General features: G+C 38.6%; 3 protein-coding genes across 3 annotated transcripts; 1 reads left to right on the top strand and 2 right to left on the bottom strand.

The window, feature by feature from the left end:
• The first annotated feature begins 39 nt into the window (after positions 1 to 39).
• sf3b4 (splicing factor 3b, subunit 4) lies at positions 40 to 4,369 on the top strand. The gene is made up of 5 exons (XM_067425369.1): positions 40 to 130; positions 450 to 578; positions 661 to 1,203; positions 3,641 to 3,967; positions 4,059 to 4,369. The coding sequence occupies exons 1-5, from the start codon at positions 97 to 99 to the stop codon at positions 4,223 to 4,225; spliced, it is 1,200 nt and encodes a 399-aa protein (XP_067281470.1). The 5' UTR covers positions 40 to 96; the 3' UTR covers positions 4,226 to 4,369.
• A 476-nt stretch (positions 4,370 to 4,845) lies between these two features.
• gabpb2a (GA binding protein transcription factor subunit beta 2a) lies at positions 4,846 to 14,673 on the bottom strand. The gene is made up of 8 exons (XM_067424891.1): positions 14,468 to 14,673; positions 13,546 to 13,653; positions 13,142 to 13,309; positions 12,308 to 12,502; positions 10,682 to 10,823; positions 10,388 to 10,555; positions 6,919 to 7,031; positions 4,846 to 6,765 (listed from the first exon to the last, which is right to left on the bottom strand). Exons 2-8 carry the CDS (start codon positions 13,651 to 13,653, stop codon positions 6,436 to 6,438), a joined length of 1,224 nt encoding a protein of 407 aa, XP_067280992.1. The 5' UTR covers positions 14,468 to 14,673; the 3' UTR covers positions 4,846 to 6,435.
• Positions 14,674 to 15,395: 722 nt separating this feature from the next.
• mllt11 (MLLT11 transcription factor 7 cofactor) lies at positions 15,396 to 18,803 on the bottom strand. The gene is made up of 2 exons (XM_067425340.1): positions 18,644 to 18,803; positions 15,396 to 16,220 (listed from the first exon to the last, which is right to left on the bottom strand). The coding sequence occupies exon 2, from the start codon at positions 16,212 to 16,214 to the stop codon at positions 15,960 to 15,962; it is 255 nt and encodes an 84-aa protein (XP_067281441.1). The 5' UTR covers positions 16,215 to 16,220; positions 18,644 to 18,803; the 3' UTR covers positions 15,396 to 15,959.
• Positions 18,804 to 21,460: the final 2,657 nt, after the last annotated feature.

Raw genomic sequence — 21,460 nt, 5'->3', positions numbered from 1 at the left:
GCGCTGACGTGGTGCCATTGTGTTGTTTTGTACCGCGAATCGCTACGGAGGAAAAAGAAGCGCTTCCGCCAGTACAGTACACACGCCGGGTTCATCATGGCGGCGGGACCGATTTCAGAACGAAATCAAGGTAAATTTAATGCGTGCAAATTCGTAAGGATACTTTTATATACTGTTCAAGAAAAGTATTGCGGCACAACTTTTTAAGATCGTCCTGTCCTCTCTACTAGCATTAAGTTGCTCACTTCCATTCATTCAAATACGCTTGCTTAAAACAAATAACAAAGAAAAGTGTGAGGTTTAATTTAAATGAAGTTACCAAAACAGTATAATATATGCATATACATATCGCCAGTGATAATAATAACAACAGTAATGCGTATTTTATAGACCGCCATATGTTTGTGTCCAGTGCAGTAGTGTTTATTTTGATCATATTTTATTTTCAGATGCCACTGTATATGTGGGTGGTCTGGATGAGAAGGTCTCTGAACCTCTTTTATGGGAGCTTTTCCTGCAAGCTGGACCTGTTGTAAACACACACATGCCCAAAGACAGGGTAACAGGGCAACATCAGGGTGAGTTTTCATATCATTCATTGAGGGTTCAGATGAATGATTTTGTTTATGCTTTAAATTGATGTTGGTGTCTGTTGTTCAGGTTATGGTTTTGTGGAGTTCCTCAGTGAAGAGGATGCAGACTACGCCATAAAGATCATGAACATGATCAAACTTTATGGCAAACCCATTCGAGTCAACAAGGCTTCGGCGCACAACAAGAACCTCGACGTCGGCGCCAACATCTTCATTGGCAACTTAGACCCTGAGATTGACGAGAAACTCCTGTATGATACTTTCAGCGCTTTCGGTGTGATCCTTCAGACACCGAAGATCATGCGAGACCCGGACACAGGCAACTCGAAGGGTTACGCTTTCATCAACTATGCCAGTTTTGATGCGTCGGATGCAGCTATTGAGGCCATGAACGGCCAGTATCTCTGCAATCGGCCCATCACGGTTTCATACGCCTTTAAGAAGGACTCAAAGGGTGAAAGGCACGGTTCAGCTGCAGAGCGCCTCCTGGCCGCCCAGAATCCACTTTCACAGGCCGATCGCCCCCATCAGCTTTTCGCAGACGCCCCACCGCCTCCCTCCATGCCCACACCTGTCATGACCGCCATGGGAGCAGGGATGCCAATGCCAGGTTAGATATTATGAGGGTATTCAACCCTTTCTGACGTTTTTATATATATATATATATATATATATATATATATATATATATATATATATATATATATATATATATATAATGCATATATATATATCATAAACCTAAACAATCTTCCTAAAAAAATCTTAATTCTTATTTTGTGGGGAAGGAAAGTAATCTATAACTTTTAAGATTTGGTTTAAAAAAAAAAAAACTCGCATATCAAATTAACAGAAGCAAAAAAGTTAAATTTATGACAAAAAGAAAATGTGTAATTTAACTTGGAATCTGCAAAGGAGTTGAAACTTCAAATACTTAAGACATTAAAAAACGTATAATAATAAACAAGCTTATGCGTTTCCCCCACAAAATGTGTTATTTTATTATAAACTGTTATTTTTACTGTAAGGATGTAGCAGGAAACATCTGGATCAGGTTTGCTTTTTTTTTCCATCTCTGGCCATAAGTTTAACCTTGAAATCAGGATTAGACATAAAATAATGTCATACATGTGAAAATCGCCTGAGACAAACGGTTGTAGGAATTATGGCATTGTCAAAAGCAAAAATGCTCCAAAGACTTGTTTCTTACTAATTTTGGTGTGTGAAAAACACATCACACTCTCTCACAAAGTGATGTGCACCATTTTTGTGTGAGAGAGTGACGTTTTTCACTAAGGCTGCACAATATATCAAAATATATCGCAAATGTACTTATCGCGATATGCATATCGCAACGGCACGTAATATCTGAAGGATTTTAAAAGGCTACTTCAACATTGTGAAAAGTGTACGCTTTAGGTCATCCACCCCTTGTTCAGGTTCAGGATGTTCTTGATATTAAGTTTTAGGTTAATATAACTATATGATATCAAGTCAAGCAAAGATTTTTTAGTATTTAAATATCTGCATTAGATTTTTTGTTTGTTTACATTGATGTTAAAATGATATTGTCAGATTTGTGACATACATTTTTGCTAAAACACTGCTGGTCACTTTCAAAAGTTGTAGCGATGCTTTCTTTTCCCAGAAAAATGTGAAACGCATAAATGGTATCATTCTCAGTTTTTATATATATATAATATTTTAATATAATTTAAATACATTTTACACACTTAAGGCAATATCATATTGCATTATTTAAAGGGATGATTCACCCAAAAATTAAAATTTGATGAAGATTTGTTAACCTGCTATCAATATGTGTGTATATATATATATATATATATGAGATCGTGCCAGGTTTTGACCTTGTCTAGTGGTAGTAATGGCGTTGGGAATACTGAGATTTGTTTGATATGAGGTAAAAAATAACATGAACTGTTTGGTTTCTCACACAACCCATCGTTTTGTGTCTTAAGACATCAATTGGTCGCCACGAGCCACAGGGTTTAATATGGATTCGTATGTCTGTGTGTTTTTTACTCTCAGAATTATACCCCATTGGGTGCGTTTACATGCACACCAGTTAGCTGATAACTCCAAAAAAATCAGCTTATTGAAATAACCTGTTTTCCTCGCTTACATGCAAACCAGTATACTGACAACACAAGTAAACCGTGTTTACATGACTTTATTTATAAACCAGGTTATTTCCTTGTAGTGACGTCAAAAATAATAATGTCCATATCTGACTCGGAGTATTCCAAATGTTACGTCAGTTTTGATGTTACATAAAGCATGCGCAGTGTCAGCGGAAGATTTACGGTTCATATTATCCCTCATGCAGTTACAGATGCAGCGTTTTGACTGAACCTCTTCTAGGCTACTTCTGCTGCATGAGAAAAGAGAACACCTCTTTAAAATTTTCTGGGTCTTAAACGAGTCTGCGTTTGTGATATATGTCCTTATTTCATGCAAAATGCTCGCTTGCTCTGTCTGGATGCATATCACACATGCGCACTTCAATAAGCCGACAGAAAGCAGGTTAATGCGTTTACATGCAGCGCGAAATCGAGGTAAGAGGAAGAAAACTACCTGTCCCGACCGGTTTATGCTTACGCTGTTTATGACATTACTCCGACAAAAGAAAACGGGTTACCGCGTTTACATGACCATGTTCATTGTCGGCTTATTGGGCATAATCGGCTTAAGAACGTGTATGTAAACGGACCCATTGACATGCATTATACGAGCAACGTTTGCAGTTAAAAATCTTCATTTGTGTTCTTCTGAAGAAACAAACACGCATACATCTTGGATGCCCTGGGGGTAAGCAGATAAACATCACATTTTCATTTTTGGGTGAACTAACACTTTAACAAGGTATTGCATTTCACATTTTCTTCAATATCGCACAGCCCTATCACACACCAAAATTAGTATGAAACAAGTATTGGCTTTCATTCAACAAATATGATGCTGGGAGGTGTTATTTTTGGTACAATAAATGTCTTTTGCATCAATTTTTCTGTACCTTGATCTTGCAGGGATGCCGCCTCCTGGTGCTTTCCCACCTGTTCCACCTCCTGGCACAATGCCACCTGGGATGCCGCCTGGTATGCCGATGCCTCCTGCACCAGGTACTCCCTCATCACAGGGTGGAGGGGGCCACCCGCCGGGACCCCCACCCTTCCCTGGAGGAATGCATCCACCAGGAATGCCACCAATGCCGATGCCTCCGTCGGGACCTCCCGGAATGGTGCCTCCTCCGCCTGGCCCGCCTGGATCTACGCAACAAAGAGCACCTACTCCACCCGGCATGCCTCCTCCCCCCATGGGTGTCCCTCCCAGAGGACCGTTCGGTCCCCCAATGGGTATGTGTGTAAAGAATTGGCTTGTGCATTTATACGGAAGCAAAATATACATAATGTTGTTGATGCAATAATTCCTCCTCTTTTTTTACAGGTCCACCAATGCATCCAGGTATGAGGGGGCCTCCACCAATGCCACCTCCAGGTTACGGTGCCGGCCCACCCAGACCTCCCCCCTTCGGATTTCAGAGGGGGCCTCCCTTGCCGCCACGTCCTCCTGCACCACCAAGGGGTCCAATGAGAGCACCAATGCCTCCCTAAACCCTAATGTGAAGACCTTTTTGAAACCTTTGTTGTTTTTATTTGCATTATGTCCTTTAATAGATGGGTCTTGCTTCTTTGTATACAGATTTCTTAATTTTGCTCATTGTACCTGAATTAGCAAGAATAAACAATTTTATATAACGGTGTCTTTATTGCAAGTTTTGTATCCTCTCTACTACCTAGTTTGGGGTAAGACATTTTTGAAAAAGATTTAACTGATCAAAAGTGACGTATATTGTTATAAAACAAGTCTATTTCTAATAAATGATGTTCTTTTTTCAAACTTTTTAATACCATATAATCCTGAAATGTCAAACAAATATTAAGCAGCAAAATTTTTATTAATAAGTTTCTTGAGCACCAAATCAGCATATTAGAGTTCCTGAAGGATCATGTGACCCTGACAACTGGAGTAATGATGTTTAAAATTCTCAGAAATTATTTTGATATTACTATTTTGACTGTATTTTTAATCAAATAGCCTTGCTGAGAAAGAGACATTTAAAAATCTTACCAACCCAAAACATTTGAACTGCATCGGTGACCTAAATGTGCTATGAGCTACTTTTGAGTTGAAAAGAATATGAGCAGTAGAAAATATACACAGAAGCCTACAATTGATATTTGCAACATTTTTAATCAAAAATAAGTCAAAAGCTTTATACATTTAAGCAAGTGGGAGAAACTCTAAACTCAAGGTTTTTCCTTTACACCAGTGGAGGTCCATAAATCGTAGTGCCAGTATATTACTGTGGTTCATTTTTACAAAGCGAGGACGGTGATGTCTTTACATAAAAAAAACATTCATAATTTGAGCGTTTTAAAAAGAAAATAATGACATTTCTTATGTGAGAAGCAATCAAAACTGATTCAAATTGACCATTCTTCTGAGGTCACTACAATTATGTCCTTGACACGCATCATTTATTATCACATTTTTTGTTATATAGCACAAAATCGAATTAAATTTAAAAGTCTTGCTAATGCATCAATATCTCAGATTATGTGCCTCAAAAAACTATTATTTTGTCAGCTCCGGGAGATGACATTACACAGTATAAAGGCTAGCTAGACGGATACAAAATCCTGATACTGAAATCTGACTTTCTACATTTGTGAAAGCGCTGTCAAAAGGATAGCTCACCGAATTGTTTTATTCTATCATGATTTACTTACCCTCAAGTTGTTCCAAACCTGTAAATTAATTTCTTGTTTACCACGCAAGATGTTATTTTGAAGGATGTCAGTAACCAAGCAGTTGACGGACCCCGTAATATGGAAGTGATGGGCCCAATCAACTGTTGCTGACATTCTTCAAAATATCTTCTTTTGTGTTCAGCAACAGAAAGAACAACAACTTGAGGGCAGGTAAATGATGACAAATGTAATTTTGGGTGACCTGTCCCTTTAACTGTCATTGTGAACAAGAGCTCTCAACTTTAGATTCAACGCAACTAAAACAAAATAGCAAACATATTATACATATTGAGAGAAAACAAATACATGTTACATAAGGAATGTGAGTTAAATGTTCAATGGGAATTATGCTTTATACCCATTTTAACAAATACTATATATATATATATGCAATAATTCATGTATAATCCTTTATGTATGACAACTAAACATGACCAAAAAAAACTCCAAGGCACTTTAATTCACCTACAGATTTTAAATGGTCTAACAGAAAAACAAAAAACAGATTGCCTACAAATTAAATTCTTGAAACTGGTGCATTCATTTATATCCAATGCATAGAACACATATCACTGCTGCATTCGGAGATGAATTTTCATTGTTTAATTTCAGAAGTGATGAAACTAACTGTCTGAATAAGGCAGCTACATTTCTAGGGGAGCTTGAAAGACATGCAATTAGCAAAAAGTTCCATCCTGAGTGAACCTTTTCCAGCTGTTTTGAAGAACCCCATCTAGGACAACTGATGGGTGACCACTTCTTAGGACACTGCAGATACAGACTCCCAGAAAGAATCATCTTCCCTGGTCAAGTGTGTGCATATGATGCACATTGTGGTTGTTTCTTTGTGAACTTTCATTTGAAGCAAGAAACATTAACCAAAACAGAACAAGGAAATAAATTACAAGAAAAAGGACTCAATTGCTGGAAAATCAAATGAACCGAACCAAAACCGTGCCGAAGCACTCTTTGGTTTCTTGAGCATGGAGTCCACCCTCTTGGGTGCTCTTTTATGAGATGACTTCCGTGTGACCCGCCGTGGCTTCCACTAGAGTGATCTGCTCGTCCATACACTCGATCTCTTCTGTTTTAATGACTACGCCACCTTCTGAAAACATGACAACTTCCTCTTCTCCCTCCGTTGTTTCTTCGTTACAGACTTCCTCCTGCACAAACACGATGTGCTCCTGGTCCAGAGCCGTGGTGCCGTTGGTCTGTCCGTTTGACATGGCCTCCAGTTTCATGCGGTAGCCCTCGGCTTCCTGCTCTTTGCGGAGCAATTGTTGGCGATAGGATTGGGCTTTCCTGTTAGCTTCCTGTAACTGCCACTGGAGATGCTCCTGGAGATTGAAGATAAAATGGACATGGAGTGGGGTGGGGTGATGAACAAAGTGATCAGTAACTAACATCTGATGGCTTTGCTCGTAAGGTTCATTAACATATAGCAGTATGCTTGTACACACACACACGGCTTTATATCATATAGTACTCACCGTTTCACCAGTCTCTGCATTATTGGATGAAACTTCAATTTTCCTTTTGCGAGCAGGAGGTTCAGAGTCCTCTACCACTTCCTCTGTGATTTGATTGGCTGGAACTGCCAAAACTGATATAAAAAATAAAAAAAAATCAAAGAGGAACATCCTTAATTCAAGGTATAAGAATGTCAAGACAGCAGTGATGTATAGATACACACACACACACACACACACACAATTCAATAATATAATGATTGGTTAAAGGACAACTCCGGTGGGAAATTAACCTAGGGATAATTAATACATGGTTACAGATAGGGGTGTAACGGTTCACAAAATTCACGGTTCGGTTCGATACGATACACTGGTGTCACGGTTCGGTTCGGTACGGTTCAGTATGTTTTAGATACAGCAAAAAGAAAAAATTGGCAGAAATTACCTTTTTTTATTATTTTTTTATTAAAACTAACAAAGTATGATTTTTTTTTGTATGATTTTACCCATCTTCTATGTAGTTACAGGAATAAGACATTAGCTCTTTACATTAGCGTGTGCGGTGCGTGTTGCGTTGCGTTGCGTGTGCGTTGCAGGAGCCCCACACCCTGTAGTGCTTTACATATGCTGTGTTTGCAGTCCGCAACTGATCCGCTGTTGCATATCACAAACACAGCATTTATTCATTATTTTTTATTTAAAATCCAAAAGTTTTTACTAAACATGCCTCGTCAGATTTCCAATTCTCTTTGTTTACTCTTTCATAGAAGTCAGGTTACGTAGCCTACTACATTTAAACAACATTTTATTAGATTCATTTATTCATATTTATATACTTTAGATTTAGCTCACACAAGTGGCAAAACATTTAAACATAGTTTATAGCCTTAAATCACAAACATTTTAAATTAGAAACTTACAATAGTCCATTCAAAAACAGCCGACTCTAGTCTTTACTTTCGTTTTTACACCCTTTTAAAAGAAATCCTGCAGGTCAAAAAGAACTTTGCTTTTCACCGCCAAGAGTGCTCTCCATTATGGCACTTTTTTTTAACCTAAATGCCAGGTAAGGTGTCGTTTTGTTGCTTTACTTGAGAAAAAAAAAGCTATGTGTTGACTTTGAAACAAGAGTATATTTTAAATGATATGCATCTGTGGTGAAATTACTAGATTTTCGCGTCAGTACATGTTTATTTTAATGCGAACAATGTTCTACCACTTTAATGCAGCAACGCAGCGCAGCGCAGCAAAAAATAGACTCGGTACGCAAACGATCCGTGCACTGCTGCAGACGCAACGCTCCTGGAACAGACTGACGGACCGCATCCGCGTGCAGTGTGAAAACTGTAATCCGTTAACATGGGTACGGAAAAAAATACGCACCGCACACGCACTGCAGACGGAGTATGTGTGAAACGGGCGTTAGGTCTCATATCCGCGGCTATAAATGGACCACTCGCCGCAGTGATGTCTTTTGCCATTTGAATAAGTTGGAAATGTCTGTCTAAATGCTGCGGGGATAGTTTGTGGGATAGTTTGTGGCTGTTTCTCCTTTTTATCGTCTTGTTGTCGGCGTAAAGACAACAAGATCGTCTTGTTGTCGACTTTGATTGACATGACATGAATTATTCCCGCTGCTGTACCATCAGCAAATGCGACATACCGTTGTTTTTTAATCCATCAATCTTGCCAACACCATCATAGCTTACCAAGAATCCAAAGTTCACCCAAACACCAGACATGTTGGTTATTGGAGGATCTTCTATTTCTGGTTTGTTAAACGCAATAGCCATTTTGCCACGAGCATTCAGCGCGTAGCCTACTCAGTAAGCGAGCACCTGAGCAGCCTAAAACATATTTGGTGGTTTTTTTTTTTCCTTTCACTTCGGCGGTGTCAGGGGCATTGCCGGTTATGTCGTTTTTGTTATTGGGCTACCTTGTTGAACGCATATTATTATATTTCACACACTTTTTTATTTTCCAAATCTAATTAATTAGTCCAAGAACCGTTCGGTACATAATGCGTACCGCGTACCGAACCGAAAGCCTCGTACCGAACGGTTCAATACGAATACGCGTATCGTTACACCCCTAGTTACAGAGTAGATCGTTCTCTGGGATGCGTTTCATGAAAATCGAATGTAACCGTTTTATCTCTAAAAACAGATTAGCTTATAACATGTGTATGGAGCACATGGTAAGAGAGAGCCCACTTTTGAAAAAGTGTGAAAGCCCTTAGGAGCGCAAAGTCACAAACTGTTTTTTTTCTGAATGCTGTATGATATAGCCTAGTGTTGTGTGATAAAGACTTGATTTATTCATTTATTTTGTTTCATTTTCTTAACAATTAAGAACTTTCCCAATAAAAATCCCGCCCTGGAATGCATACGCCTAAATGAGTTTAATGCATGGTTTTTCGCGTGCACTTTATGGTGTATTATACGCACAAACCAACCACCCCACCACCCCCATCCTACCCAAGAGCGTGTCATATACGTAGGCTACACGCCATAAAGTGTGTATCATATGCATGCGAAAAACTTTGTAGTATATGCAAGGCAAAACTCATTTTGGCATACATTCCACAAGATTGCACACTTGTATTATTGATACGGATTACCATGTGATCGTGTGGGACATTACTGAGCTAGGCTATATGCGTTTAAAAAAGGATAGCCTATTAAAATGGTAGGCTACAATAGCATTGCTCAGCTCAACGTGCTGGGAAATCTGGCATTTTGGGTCATGTTTATTTCAAATGACCTGACCGACCGCGACCAGAATATCATAAAAAATATTTTTGGATGACTCCTAACCACGGGTACCCACGGGTGACCACAGGCACCAGCACCTACACAAATGCACCACTTCGCTTCAGAAAGACTTTATTAATCCCCGGGGCCGTGTGGAGCAGTTATATGATGGATAGATGCACTTTTATGGACTTCAAAAATGACCCAACAAGTCATTGTCATTATAAAGCTTGGATTAGCCAGGACTTTTTTAAATATAACTGAAAGAAGAATGTCATACACACCTAGGATGACTTGAGGGCGAATAAATCATGGGATAATTTTCAGTTTTGGATGAACTAAGTGATAGTTCACCTAAAATTGAAATTCTGTCATCTACTCACCCTCAAGTTGTTACAAACCTGTATAATTGTCTTCCTTCGTGTTCAGAGGAAGAAAAAAATTCAGGTTTAGAACAACTTGAGGGTGAGTAGATGACAGAATTTCATTTTTTTAGTGAACTATCCCTTTAAGTTAGGGTGTATCAAACTGATCATGTGATTGATCATACATTGATCTGTAAAGATTTTTTTTTAATCTAATATCTCACAATTATACTGTTTTGCTATATTTTTGATCAAATAAATGCAGGCTTAGCGAGTGTAAAATACTCAAAACTATATATAAATCTTAAAAGTATATCATTGAGAAGTGCTCCAAGTTAGTTCAAAGTCCAAAATAAGAATAGTTATTTATACCTTGCCGTCCATCCTGCATTGTGACAAAGAACGGTTGGCCGAGTCCATTTGTCTGCAGGTTTCCATGTTGATCTGTTAATATGGTAATGACCCTCTGACCCGATTCATTCACCACTTGTTGGATACTCGAGTCCAAGGAACTGACAGCTATGGCCTCCTCTGTGTCTCCTAAACATCATGAGAAAGCAAAAAGCAATTGTCGTTTCAAATTTAATTAAAGATAATAAAATAGCCAACAATGTTCATAATTATTACATTCGTTTATTGCACAATTACTTTCTAGTCGCATCAAACCTGAGTTGGCTTTGATCAAGTCACTGAGGCTGACGACTCCCCCTTGGATGTTCGGGACGCCCTGAATGATGAACTGTGGGGTGGAGTTCCCGTTTATGATAGATGCTTCGGCATTCCTGTTCACCTGATTCTGCATTCCCTCCTAAAAGGCAAAATGAGGATATAGGAGTAACATTTCTTAGGGTGTTTTTCACACCTGGCTCATTTGGAGTATTTGTTTTGGAACCTGGTGCATTTTCTCCCTTAGTTTGGTTCACTTGCCCCCGGTTTCACAGCCTAGTCCCAGACTAAGATAGGTATGTATAAGCTGTTTTAACTGAAAGCAACTTGCACTGACATCTTAAAATTGCACACAAATTTTAAAAGATGCACACCAGTAATCTTTTTCACTAAGACATGTTTATAAATGTTACTTAAATGCCCTAATCCTGGGGCATTTAAGTTAATCGAAACCCTGTTTGTGAAATCAGGAAATTATGCTCAGATTCTCACCAAAAATTCGTCAGATAGCCTAAACGAGGTGATCTCCGCCCAAACTCTGGAGCGATTCACTTGTGGAAAGAGAAAGAAATCTGACCCATCAGACCATTGAACAAAGCTGTATCACAATATATGATTGTTAATTAAAGGTGCAATATGTAATCTCTGAGAAACGCTGTTGAAAGTGGATCGGACCGAGCAGCACAACACACTTGTAGCCAATCAGCAGTAAGGGGCGTGTCCACTAATAATGAGGGAGGAGAGACTGAGCAAGAGGGAGATTTGAAGAATGACTGCAGAAAGAAAGATGGCTGAGAGACATTACAAAAGAGAAAAGGTCAGAGAAATATCACTGGATAAAGACGGGTTCTGATCAGGCAAGAGCATTAGGTTGTGTTAATATTAGAAAAGCATTCCAGCTCTGGAGATACTAAAGCAGGAAGGCCTGAAAACGGACGCAAAGGTTGTATTGTTTCTACTTCATACATGAGTAACACTGGGTTTGTCGTTTCAAAGAAACCAAGATATGCTGTTGTTATAATGTTAGCAGGACAGCACACCTAGAGAAATTAAGGGAGGGGTTTGTTTGTTTGGGGTGATTTCAAATATCATAGTTTTTTTTCTCAGAAATCACCTACTGCAAGTTTATATATGTAGCAGCAGTGCTTGTTTAGCTAATGCCTCTCAAAATAAGTCGTCAGTTAACCTGTAGCAAAGATAAAAGTGAAATGCCTAATTGAACTTTGGTCATATGAACATATTTAAGAACAAATGTTCAAAACTCAAAAACACCAATGAATTTGACACCTTGACTCTTGCTCAAAATGAAAGTAAAATACCGAACGCTTCAAAGAAAGCTTGCGGAGCTGTTGTCGATCCATCCTGACGGATGACCGTTATGAGCAGAATCCCGAAACATTATCAGGTGCACTCTGACCAATGACAGGACAGTTTACTCACGTGTCACTTGTATTAAAAATGTTTTCCATTTAGAAATGTTGCATAGTGAAAGCAAACCAAACTAAGAAGAAACTGCAACATTGTAAATTTTAATCCCATTTAGGAACAGAGTAAACGTGGTCTACAGGTGTAAGAACGCACAAAATATTCTCTAATGTTTTGCCGTTCTCTCAAAATATGACAAACCTGTAACAGGTGTATGAGTTCTCCATGTTGTATGTCGACTGCGATGTCAAAAGCGGACTTATCAAACTTGCTGAGGGCATGTACATCAGCGCCGTGTTTGATCAACAGCTCTGCGACGTTCTGGTGGCCGTGCTGGGCTGCCCAGTGAAGAGCGGTCATCTTCAACATGTCTTTGGCATTGATGTCAGCACCACTCTAAAACATACAAAGAGACTTTTATCAATCTCCCCAGTTTGACAAATTGGAATGTTTTACAGTACATTAAAGGGTTAGTTCGTTCAAAAATTAAAATTCTGTCATTATTTACTCACCCTCATGTCGTTCCAAACCCGTAAGACCTTTGTTCATCTTCAGAACACAAATTAAGATATTTTCGATGAAATCCATGAGCTCTTTCAAGATCCAGAAAGGTAGCAAAGACATCATTAAAAAAGTCCATGTGACTCCAATGGTTCAACTGTAATGTTATGAAGCATTGAGAAAACTTTTTGTTCGCAAAAAACAAAAATACTTCATTTAACAATTTCTTCTCGTCTGGTCAGTCTCCTACGCTGTTGACGTAGTAAATACAGTGCAGTGCTTCTGAATTACGTCAGAACGCTGGCTTACCATTGGCCGATGCTGTTCATGTGAGCGCCACGACGCATGCGTGTGATGCTAATGCAGGAGCTGGCCAACGTAAACTAAAAAAAATACCTTAATTTGTGTTCTGAAGATGAACGAAGGTCTTATGGATTTGGAACAACATGAGTGTAAGTCATTAATGACAGAATTTTCATCTTTGGGTGAACTAACCCTTTAAACCATCACAACACAAGACAAGCCTTGTCTTACCCTGATTAATAAATCCACGATGACCTCATGGCCCTCTGTAGCTGCCATGTGCAGTGGGGTCCTGTCCACTTTGGTTCGGGCATCTCTGCTGACACCCGCCCTCAGCAGGACTTCCGCAGTGGAGTAATGACCATGCTGGGCTGCTAAATGCAATGGAGAAGTTCCAAGCTGCAAAATAATTACATGTAAAATAAGCTTCTACATCTCTATTTATTTTACTGCCTTGTAGTACAGCCTTGTGACGATTGGCAGTGCTATTCACAAGCAGGTAATGTCAATGACATATAAGTGCCAGATATGATGTAAGGATTGTGTCAGATCTTTATAAATTGGCTTATGATTCTTAAAAAGCATTGATAACACCGTTTTCCAGATTGATTGTTTCTTGTGATAACATGACCAACCCAGTCAGTAGTGAACGGAGCTCCGTTGGCCATCAGTGTCCGGACCTCATCATCATGACCATTACGGGCTGCTTCTAAAAGACGCTTTCCCAAATCCACCAACGACATCTAGGCAAAGACAGAGATTAGACATACCATACTGGGACTAAAAACTGTGTTATTATATGAAGATAGTGTCATTAATCTAATAGAGATATTGGACTGAAAAATGTATCTGCCACTGACCAATACAAAACATCATTAACTTAATTTCAAATTGTGTAGTGATTGCCTGCATGCAAATTTCATTTGTAGTGTGAGATGTGCACCAAATTATGAGATTACAGTTTTCATATTGACCGATATTTTACATACATTTTTCATTTTTTTTTTTTGGAAAAGTGGATGTCTGAAAGAATAGGAAGAAAATAATGTTACCAACTCTCCTTAAAGATATCTGTACTTTGTATAAAACATTTGCATCAAAATGCTAATCGTTTAAGCACAGATCTCGACGCGTCATTCGCGTTTATTTTTCAGGGGATGCTTAAAAAACACATCTGATTCATTTACACTAGTGCAGTAACTGCTGAACAGAGCATAAACCAAATGATCAAGAGGATACTGGAATAAGTAAACTAGTAAACAACAGCCGTTCTGCCCATATCATTAGAAAATGAGTAACGTTAATGATAACAGGGGACAGAAATAGCAGGGGGAGACTCCGCATATATCAAAATAACTCATATAAAAACACATACAACGAACTTATAAGCAGAAACATATGTTTGCATCAGTAAGCAAATATTTAACGGCGCTTTTAAAGCACGTATTTTACATTCCAAACTCATGTGCCATGTGGAGTCAAAAACAGAGCCGAGCAGATCACACACATCCTCCATCTGCGCCACGAGCTAACGAGGACTGCGCATATCAAACTCACCGTTATAGCTTGTCTGCCGGACGTCTATAGGGTGATATTAAAGTACTATATAGTTCTCGCTGCTGTTTTTCTGAACTGGCTGCACATAAACATGTCTGTGTTTAAAGCGCATTCAGATATGGCGGCTGCTTTAACCCCGGAAATAAAAGTGAAGCTGTTTAGACGCTTTGGACGTGTCTCAAAACTAGAAAAGCTACCTAGACAGCATGTTTGGGCCTAGTAGGCGAGGTTACCAGAGAGAGTTGCCCATTTAGACAGCATGTTTTGGCATGTTAGGTGCGGGCACTACCGAGCTGCCTACTTAGACAGCGTGTTTTGGGCCTATTGTGTGCGTTTGAACCCTCAAAATAATGCAAGAGCCTATAACGCCCAAAAAATGGTGACTAGGTAGGCAGCTCGCTAGGTTTTGAGACACAGCCAACCCATTCAACTATATAGATCCTACATATTTTACTATTTTATTTATAATATTTATTAATATCTATTTTGTTATACATATAAATGTTACATTTTTATTTACGTTCTATTTTTTATTTATGTTCTATGTTTTAAAATATGTATATGCTTTTCTTTCTTTGTGTGGTTTCTTACTATGGATGTTTAGAAATTACTCTTGATCTTGAATGTGTAACTTTGCCTGGTATAACACACACACACACACACACACACACACACACACACACACACCTTTACATTATGCTGTATAGCATTTTCCTTGGCTACTCAGCTGTGACATAACACTTGTGATTATCAGCTCAGCACAATTAACCACAGGGAAAGAAGAAGAAAAAAGATCAACTCAACCAGAATCTACTGCAGTTAAATTATGAGTGACATACTTTTGTTTTTTTGTATACTCTCTCCTCTCAGTCAATGTTCAGAAACAATGCATTTTATACCTATATATAAAAATAAAATAAAAAACATGAACACAAATGCATTTTTCATTCATTTAGCAGCAAGCTCAATTTAATTGGCATCTGACACTTGTCATCAAACATGGCGGGGAAACAGTGAAAAGTGGTGTGCATTATTACATGGACATCTTTTCAATACAAAAACACCTTCAAGTGGAATTTAAGTTTAGCTAAAGTCACTGTATGCATTAATATTACAAATAATTTGCCATACAATAATATTATACCGTTGTAGATTTACCATTTGTTCTGAATCCCCTTGCCTTTAACATGAAATGAATTGGCAGATTTAGGATCCGACTATCCTAATCTTATTTCATGTGCACAACCAATTGAGCAGTCATGTAGAATTTACAGGGCAGTAAAGTAGTGTACATAAAACATCCATATTCAGTAATGCCTTAATAGTTTTAGCAAGTAATCACAGTTGCACTGACATGGCTTAACAAGAAAAGACATAATACATGACTCTTGTAATTAATTCATCAATATCAGATCGGTGTAGAGAATTGGTGCAGCCACATTGGCATTAAACACAGATTTTGGGCGGAAACTGATTATTACTTTGCAGTGTCTTATAACAACAGGTTGAAATCCAAGTTCTCAATACTAGCGATGGGCTCTTTCCAGAAGTTGAAGGTGGAGTACTTCATCAGTTCCGAATCTTCTTCCTCCTGTCCTGGGGGTTTTGGAAAGCTCTTGGTCGACTTTGCTTCCTTGGATTTGGACATAGAAATGCCAAGGTCTTCCAGCTCTGACAGGTCCAGTGATGGGATGGGCTGCCTCCAGTACAGGAAGGAGTTGAACTGGCTGTTGGCTGTGTCTAACATTTCGATCTGTACATAAAATAAAAAAAGGAGATTACAGCGTTTTTTTTAAATAAAAACGTTGGCATTTTGGCCATTAATTTACATGACAATGTTTTTCAAAATCCAAGTTGTTGAAAACAATACCGTTATCGTTTCTGTGTAAACTACAAAAATGCACATTTTGTGAACCGTGATTACATGTTCAGTCAAGGTGTGTAGTGTTTCTTTACAAAGTTACATCGCCAACAATTGGCCTGGCATGCATAATACTGCATTTTAAGTCTGCATAATTAAGGGCGTGGTTACAGGTGGATAGCTATTTGTCTGCCGTCTATAGTCATTGCGTCACCTGAGCTCCGCCCACATCCCACCTTTTGCCCATTTTCTGTTATCCGAGAGTGACACACGATGACTCGCTCGCAAGATGGCAAAGCCCAGCTCGCCCCTACTTTAAGCTTCAGAACGGCTTATCGGAATCCTATGGGTGACGTCACGGACACTACGTCCATTTTTTTTTTACATTTTATGGTGTGAACGGAATCGTTTTGACCAAGTGTACCGTACACGTCCTGAAAAGTGAAGCCAAAGCATCTCGATCACTCCCAGGTGATTGTGAGACCAATCTCATTGAGCCCCATGTTAAAATGCCCAACTTTACATCAGAAAAAAAAACATGTTTACAGTCTGGTACAAATTGTGGTTTTGGTCTATACGGCTAATTTTGCACTTCATGACAACAGTGAGGGGGGTGATATTTTTTTTATAACGCATTAATTTACATGATATAAAGCCTTAAAGTTCTGCATAATTAAGGGCGTGGTCACTTTGAGTGACAGGTGGATAGCCATTTATCCGTTGTCTGTTAGTCATGGTGTCACCTAAGCTCCGCCCACGTCCCACCTCTTTGCCCGTTTTCTGTTATCCGGGCATGACGTTCGATGATGCGCTGCCAAGATGGCAACAGCCAGCTCGTCTCTACTTTAAACTTCAAAACTGTTCTTCAGAATCCTATGGGTGACATTACAGACCCTACATTTTACAGTCTATGAATGACACGCAAGACAAACTACAATTTTTACTACGACAAATTACACGTTTTTTGATGGTTTCTGTCATTTTAGGTTGTTTATCACTCTGATGCAAGTTCAAGTGTTTGTTAAAAAAAAAACAAAGTTTAGTTTTAGTTAGTTATTTGATTCTATAAAAACGGGGGTGTGACATCATGATTGACAGTTTATCTGAGTGAAGCATTTCCTTTTTTTGGAGGAGATTGGAGCATTAGCTTTAATTTATACATTTCCATAACTGTTTATTTCACACCAACATAATGAGTTGTTCTGTAGTAAACCATTCTAAGAGATACTGCAGGAGTGTGAGGCCGGGGTTTTGATGTCGCGGCTTAAATATCAATTAATCCAAATATTAATTTGGATTAATTGCATGCAATGTTGCAATTAAATAAACACAATAATCGAACTAACTAATTTCACAGAATACACTGCATTGCTTGCTATTTAAAAACCTGTTTACATTTTCCCTCAGCGAGCTCCTGCCTGACTTCCCCATGAGCTATTTTCAGTTCCCTGCTATTTCCAGGGAAACCTGAGCAATTTACATCTGTAAAACATATGCAGGTCAAAGGCTAAAATATACATGTAAAATAAAAAAATATATTAATTACATTGTGATATTATAATAAACTAATATATAAATTACGATATAAATTAATCAAAAATAAAGCAATTAATATTATGAACAAAAATATTATTTGCGAGTTGTAAATTGGCTAATGAAATGTATAAGCAATGTACTGAAAAAATACTGAAGAAGCCTACTAATAATAATAATAAAACAGCTTGTTATTTAATATATTTATGATCGTTATAAATTGTGGCATAAGAAATATAGTATATGCAATTCAGTCATGCAATTTGGGAGCTGCGATTTAAAACCATGTGAATTCTAATGAAGCTGTTCTGATGAGCTGAACTATACATGTCTCGCGCGTCGATCGTGGGATGATTTAGCTCTGCTCACACAATGCAACGGCGGAATACGCCCATATATCCAGAGAGAATCAGTGGATGAGGTTTCGAGACATGACCATCATGAACAGCCTTGCATGTTTATTGCAACATCTCAAAAGAACGTCTATTAAAAGACAAGCTCGCGCAGCTCCAAAAATAGTGATGGCGCATCTCATGACAAAGCATTTTAGAGATGCTTCAGTAACACTGGTAAGAATGATTTACCAGCAAGCAACACACCTAACGTTAAACAGGCCTGACGCAAAAACATTAACGAGTAAAAAAAACGTTATACTATATATATAGTATTTTGTAACCTTGGACATCATGCCTATTTATTTGCCTATTATGAAATGCTTTAAATAAATTGGACTAAAAAAATTGAAATATTGCTCAACAAAAGGACATTTTAATAAAACGTACCCCTAGTATGTGGTCGGGTTCTTTCTCTTGGAATTACAAGCAGTTTTGTCGTAATTCAGATTTGAAGAAGAACAGACGATGCTGTTTGGGCTCAATCTTCTAGCCGGCTGCTCAGCATGAACCAACCGCACCCAACATCACTAGTGGGCGATTTGCATTAGTCCCGCCCCCTTTCTGTGGGCGATTGAGGGACCAGTGGCAGGTGCATAATTGGCGTCAGTGGGCGTGGTCAATCTATTGTTTTCTGTTGAAATAGAGAAAATTAGTTACTGGATTTATGGTTGTATGTTAGTAGCTTTTGTGCTATATTTACCATTCGTGCTTTCCATTTGCATTTGTTAACGACCCCTTCTTCTTTTCTTCGAGTGGAGTCGTCTATTGTGAGATGTAAGTGCTGCTTGTTGATTGGCTGAGTCCAGCGTCCATCAGGTCATCGACCCATCTTTCCACCGACTGAACTTGGCGCCCTGCACGCAAAATGGAAGTTTTTTTGGTATTTTCAGTGGACTAAAATGTACTTGTTGATCTTAAAAGCAGTACAACTTTCGTGTGAATAAGTATTTGATTAAGTGATGCACAGATTGTACATTTTTAGCACATAAATATTAAAATAATAAATGTAACTATGTATTTTAAGGAAGTCAGAGAGTTACAGGAATATAAAGACATCTCTAAAGAAAAGATAACAAATTATATAATCATTCAATAGAATATTCAATACATTGGAACATGAAATTATTTGATTTGCTGCATTTGGTCAGTGACCTATAATGCCAGGATAAAAAAAAAATACCATGACAAGCTACACAACACATCAAACACACAAGACAAAATAAATGATTTACATCTGCCAGACAATTCCTAGTTATACAAAAACTTAATTGGTAAAGTTAAACATTTACTAAATATGCACCCTATATTGTGCATGCAGCAAAGCAGTCAGCAAATAATATAATATTATAAAATATAACATAGGCTAATATAATGTAATATAATATAGGCCTAATACATTATATTACAATATAATATAATGGTAGTTATGTAGCTGCACTCTAAACGGTTTTAGTTAAGTTTATAAAAGTTTAATTATTGATGTGTTTTACAGGGTTAATCAAATGCATTTCAAGGACTGTTATTTGAAGATATATCATCATCAGTATCTGTCTACTTATTTAAAACTGATGCCAGAACAGGATTTGGGCTCTTGGATTTGGATACTAATGGCAGGTTGCTTGTATATAAAAAAATAAAGAAAGACAATTTTGTCATTATTTTCTCACCCTCAAAACTTGTATGCCGTTCTTTTTTTATATGGAACACAAAAGATGTTATAGGCAGAATGTGTGGAACTGACAGCCTTAGTCAACATTCCCATTTCATTGTATTATTTTGTCTATACAATGAATGTGAATTGGGACTGAGGCTGCCATTCTTCCTAACATTACCTTTTTTGTTCTGCTAAAGAAAGAAAGTCGCATAGTTTTGGAAGAACCAGGGTGACTAAACAATGACAGATTTATTTTTTATTATTCTATTGTATTCTATTCTACACAGAACCAGCATAACATTATGATCATCTTTCTAATATTGAGTTGATTCCCCATTTTGCTGCTAGAACAGTCCTGACCTATCAAGACCCCTGAAGGTGTGCTGTGGTATCTGGCACCAAGATGTTAGCAGCAGATCTTTTGATCACATGCAGTCCCATACACAACAAACTGTGATGCGCTGGGTGTTGTGACACCTTTTTCTCAGAACCAGCATTACCTTCTTGAGCAATTTGAGCTACTGTCTGTTTTAGCAGAACACATGGGCCCGCCTTCACTCCCCACGTACATCAATGAGCCTTGGCCGCCCATGACCCTGTCCCAGGTTCACCACTGTTTCTTCCTTGGATTAGGGATGGCTGACGCGAACCTGTCGTTTCGACGCTGTGTCGAGATCCCGAAGCGCAGATGTTTCGAAACACTGCTCCGAGCTGTGATTCGACACACCCATGTCACGTGACTACCGCTAAACGAAGCGCTGAAGTGTTTCATCAGGTGCGCCTGTCGAAACCAAGCCTGCAGTCTCCCTCTCATTTACTGAAGCTTTCGGGCCTCGATTGCCCCCCGGTGACCGGTCCCAGTATAGCCGCCCCTCTGTGATTTCTAATGGACGCGAGGCAAACTAAATAATAAAATTACAGTTCAAAAATTTCCCCCCAAAGTTAGTTTATGTCACTGAAGGCAGTTATCATCACGATGATTTCATTTCAGGTGTTCGTTTTAAAAATAAGTTTAGTTTGAGTTAGTTATTTGATGCTATAAAAACGGGGGGTGTGACGTCATGATTGACAGCTGAGACTGACGGCTTCTCTGAGTGAAGTTGTCACTGAGGCACTAACAGACTTTTTTCGAAATTTTTGGGAGCAGATTAGAGCTTTCGCTTTAATTTATACATTTCCATAACTGATTATTTCACACCAACATAATGAATTTTTCTGCATCTGCGAGAGTGTGGGCGGGCTTTTGATATAGCAGCTGTACTTCCTGCTCTACTTCCTGCACTCTACTGCGCAACTCCGGTCCCGAAATCGCTACTGCGCAGACTCGGTCCCAAGATGTCCGCGCCGTGCAAGGCCGCCTGAAAGCTTCAAATATGGCAAGCGGAAACGGATGATGTCGAGTCGTCCATATTTTTTTACGGTCTATGGTCGAAACTGCTTTGATTAAAAGGGGCGGGAACAAACCACACAGTCACACATCTGAATGAACCTCATTCCCCACAGTTTAAAAGAGAAGTTAATCCATCTTCACCTCATGGGTTTTGTGAGAG

The sequence above is a fragment of the Pseudorasbora parva genome, chromosome 19 (genome assembly GCF_024679245.1).
Source record: "Pseudorasbora parva isolate DD20220531a chromosome 19, ASM2467924v1, whole genome shotgun sequence".
In the NCBI taxonomy this organism is placed as follows: Eukaryota; Metazoa; Chordata; class Actinopteri; order Cypriniformes; family Gobionidae; genus Pseudorasbora; species Pseudorasbora parva.
The sequence above is the reverse complement of the archived record's forward strand: the minus strand, read 5'-3'. Positions and strand labels throughout refer to the sequence as shown.

Bases quoted from the DNA above. Each gene is read 5' to 3' on its own strand.
- sf3b4 (XM_067425369.1), top strand. From the start codon at position 97: ATGGCGGCGGGACCGATTTCAGAACGAAATCAAG. The intron at 579-660 runs GTGAGTTTTCAT...TCTGTTGTTCAG, and splicing joins GGTAACAGGGCAACATCAGG to GTTATGGTTTTGTGGAGTTC. The intron at 1,204-3,640 runs GTTAGATATTAT...TTGATCTTGCAG, and splicing joins AGCAGGGATGCCAATGCCAG to GGATGCCGCCTCCTGGTGCT.
- gabpb2a (XM_067424891.1), bottom strand. From the start codon at position 13,653: ATGTCGTTGGTGGATTTGGGAAAGCGTCTTTTAGAAGCAGCCCGTAAT. The intron at 10,824-12,307 runs GTTTGTCATATT...TTTGCCTTTTAG, and splicing joins AACTCATACACCTGTTACAG to GAGGGAATGCAGAATCAGGT. The intron at 7,032-10,387 runs GTATAAATAACT...TTTTTATATCAG, and splicing joins AATGCAGGATGGACGGCAAG to TTTTGGCAGTTCCAGCCAAT.
- mllt11 (XM_067425340.1), bottom strand. From the start codon at position 16,214: ATGTTAGACACAGCCAACAGCCAGTTCAACTCCTTCCTGTACTGGAGG.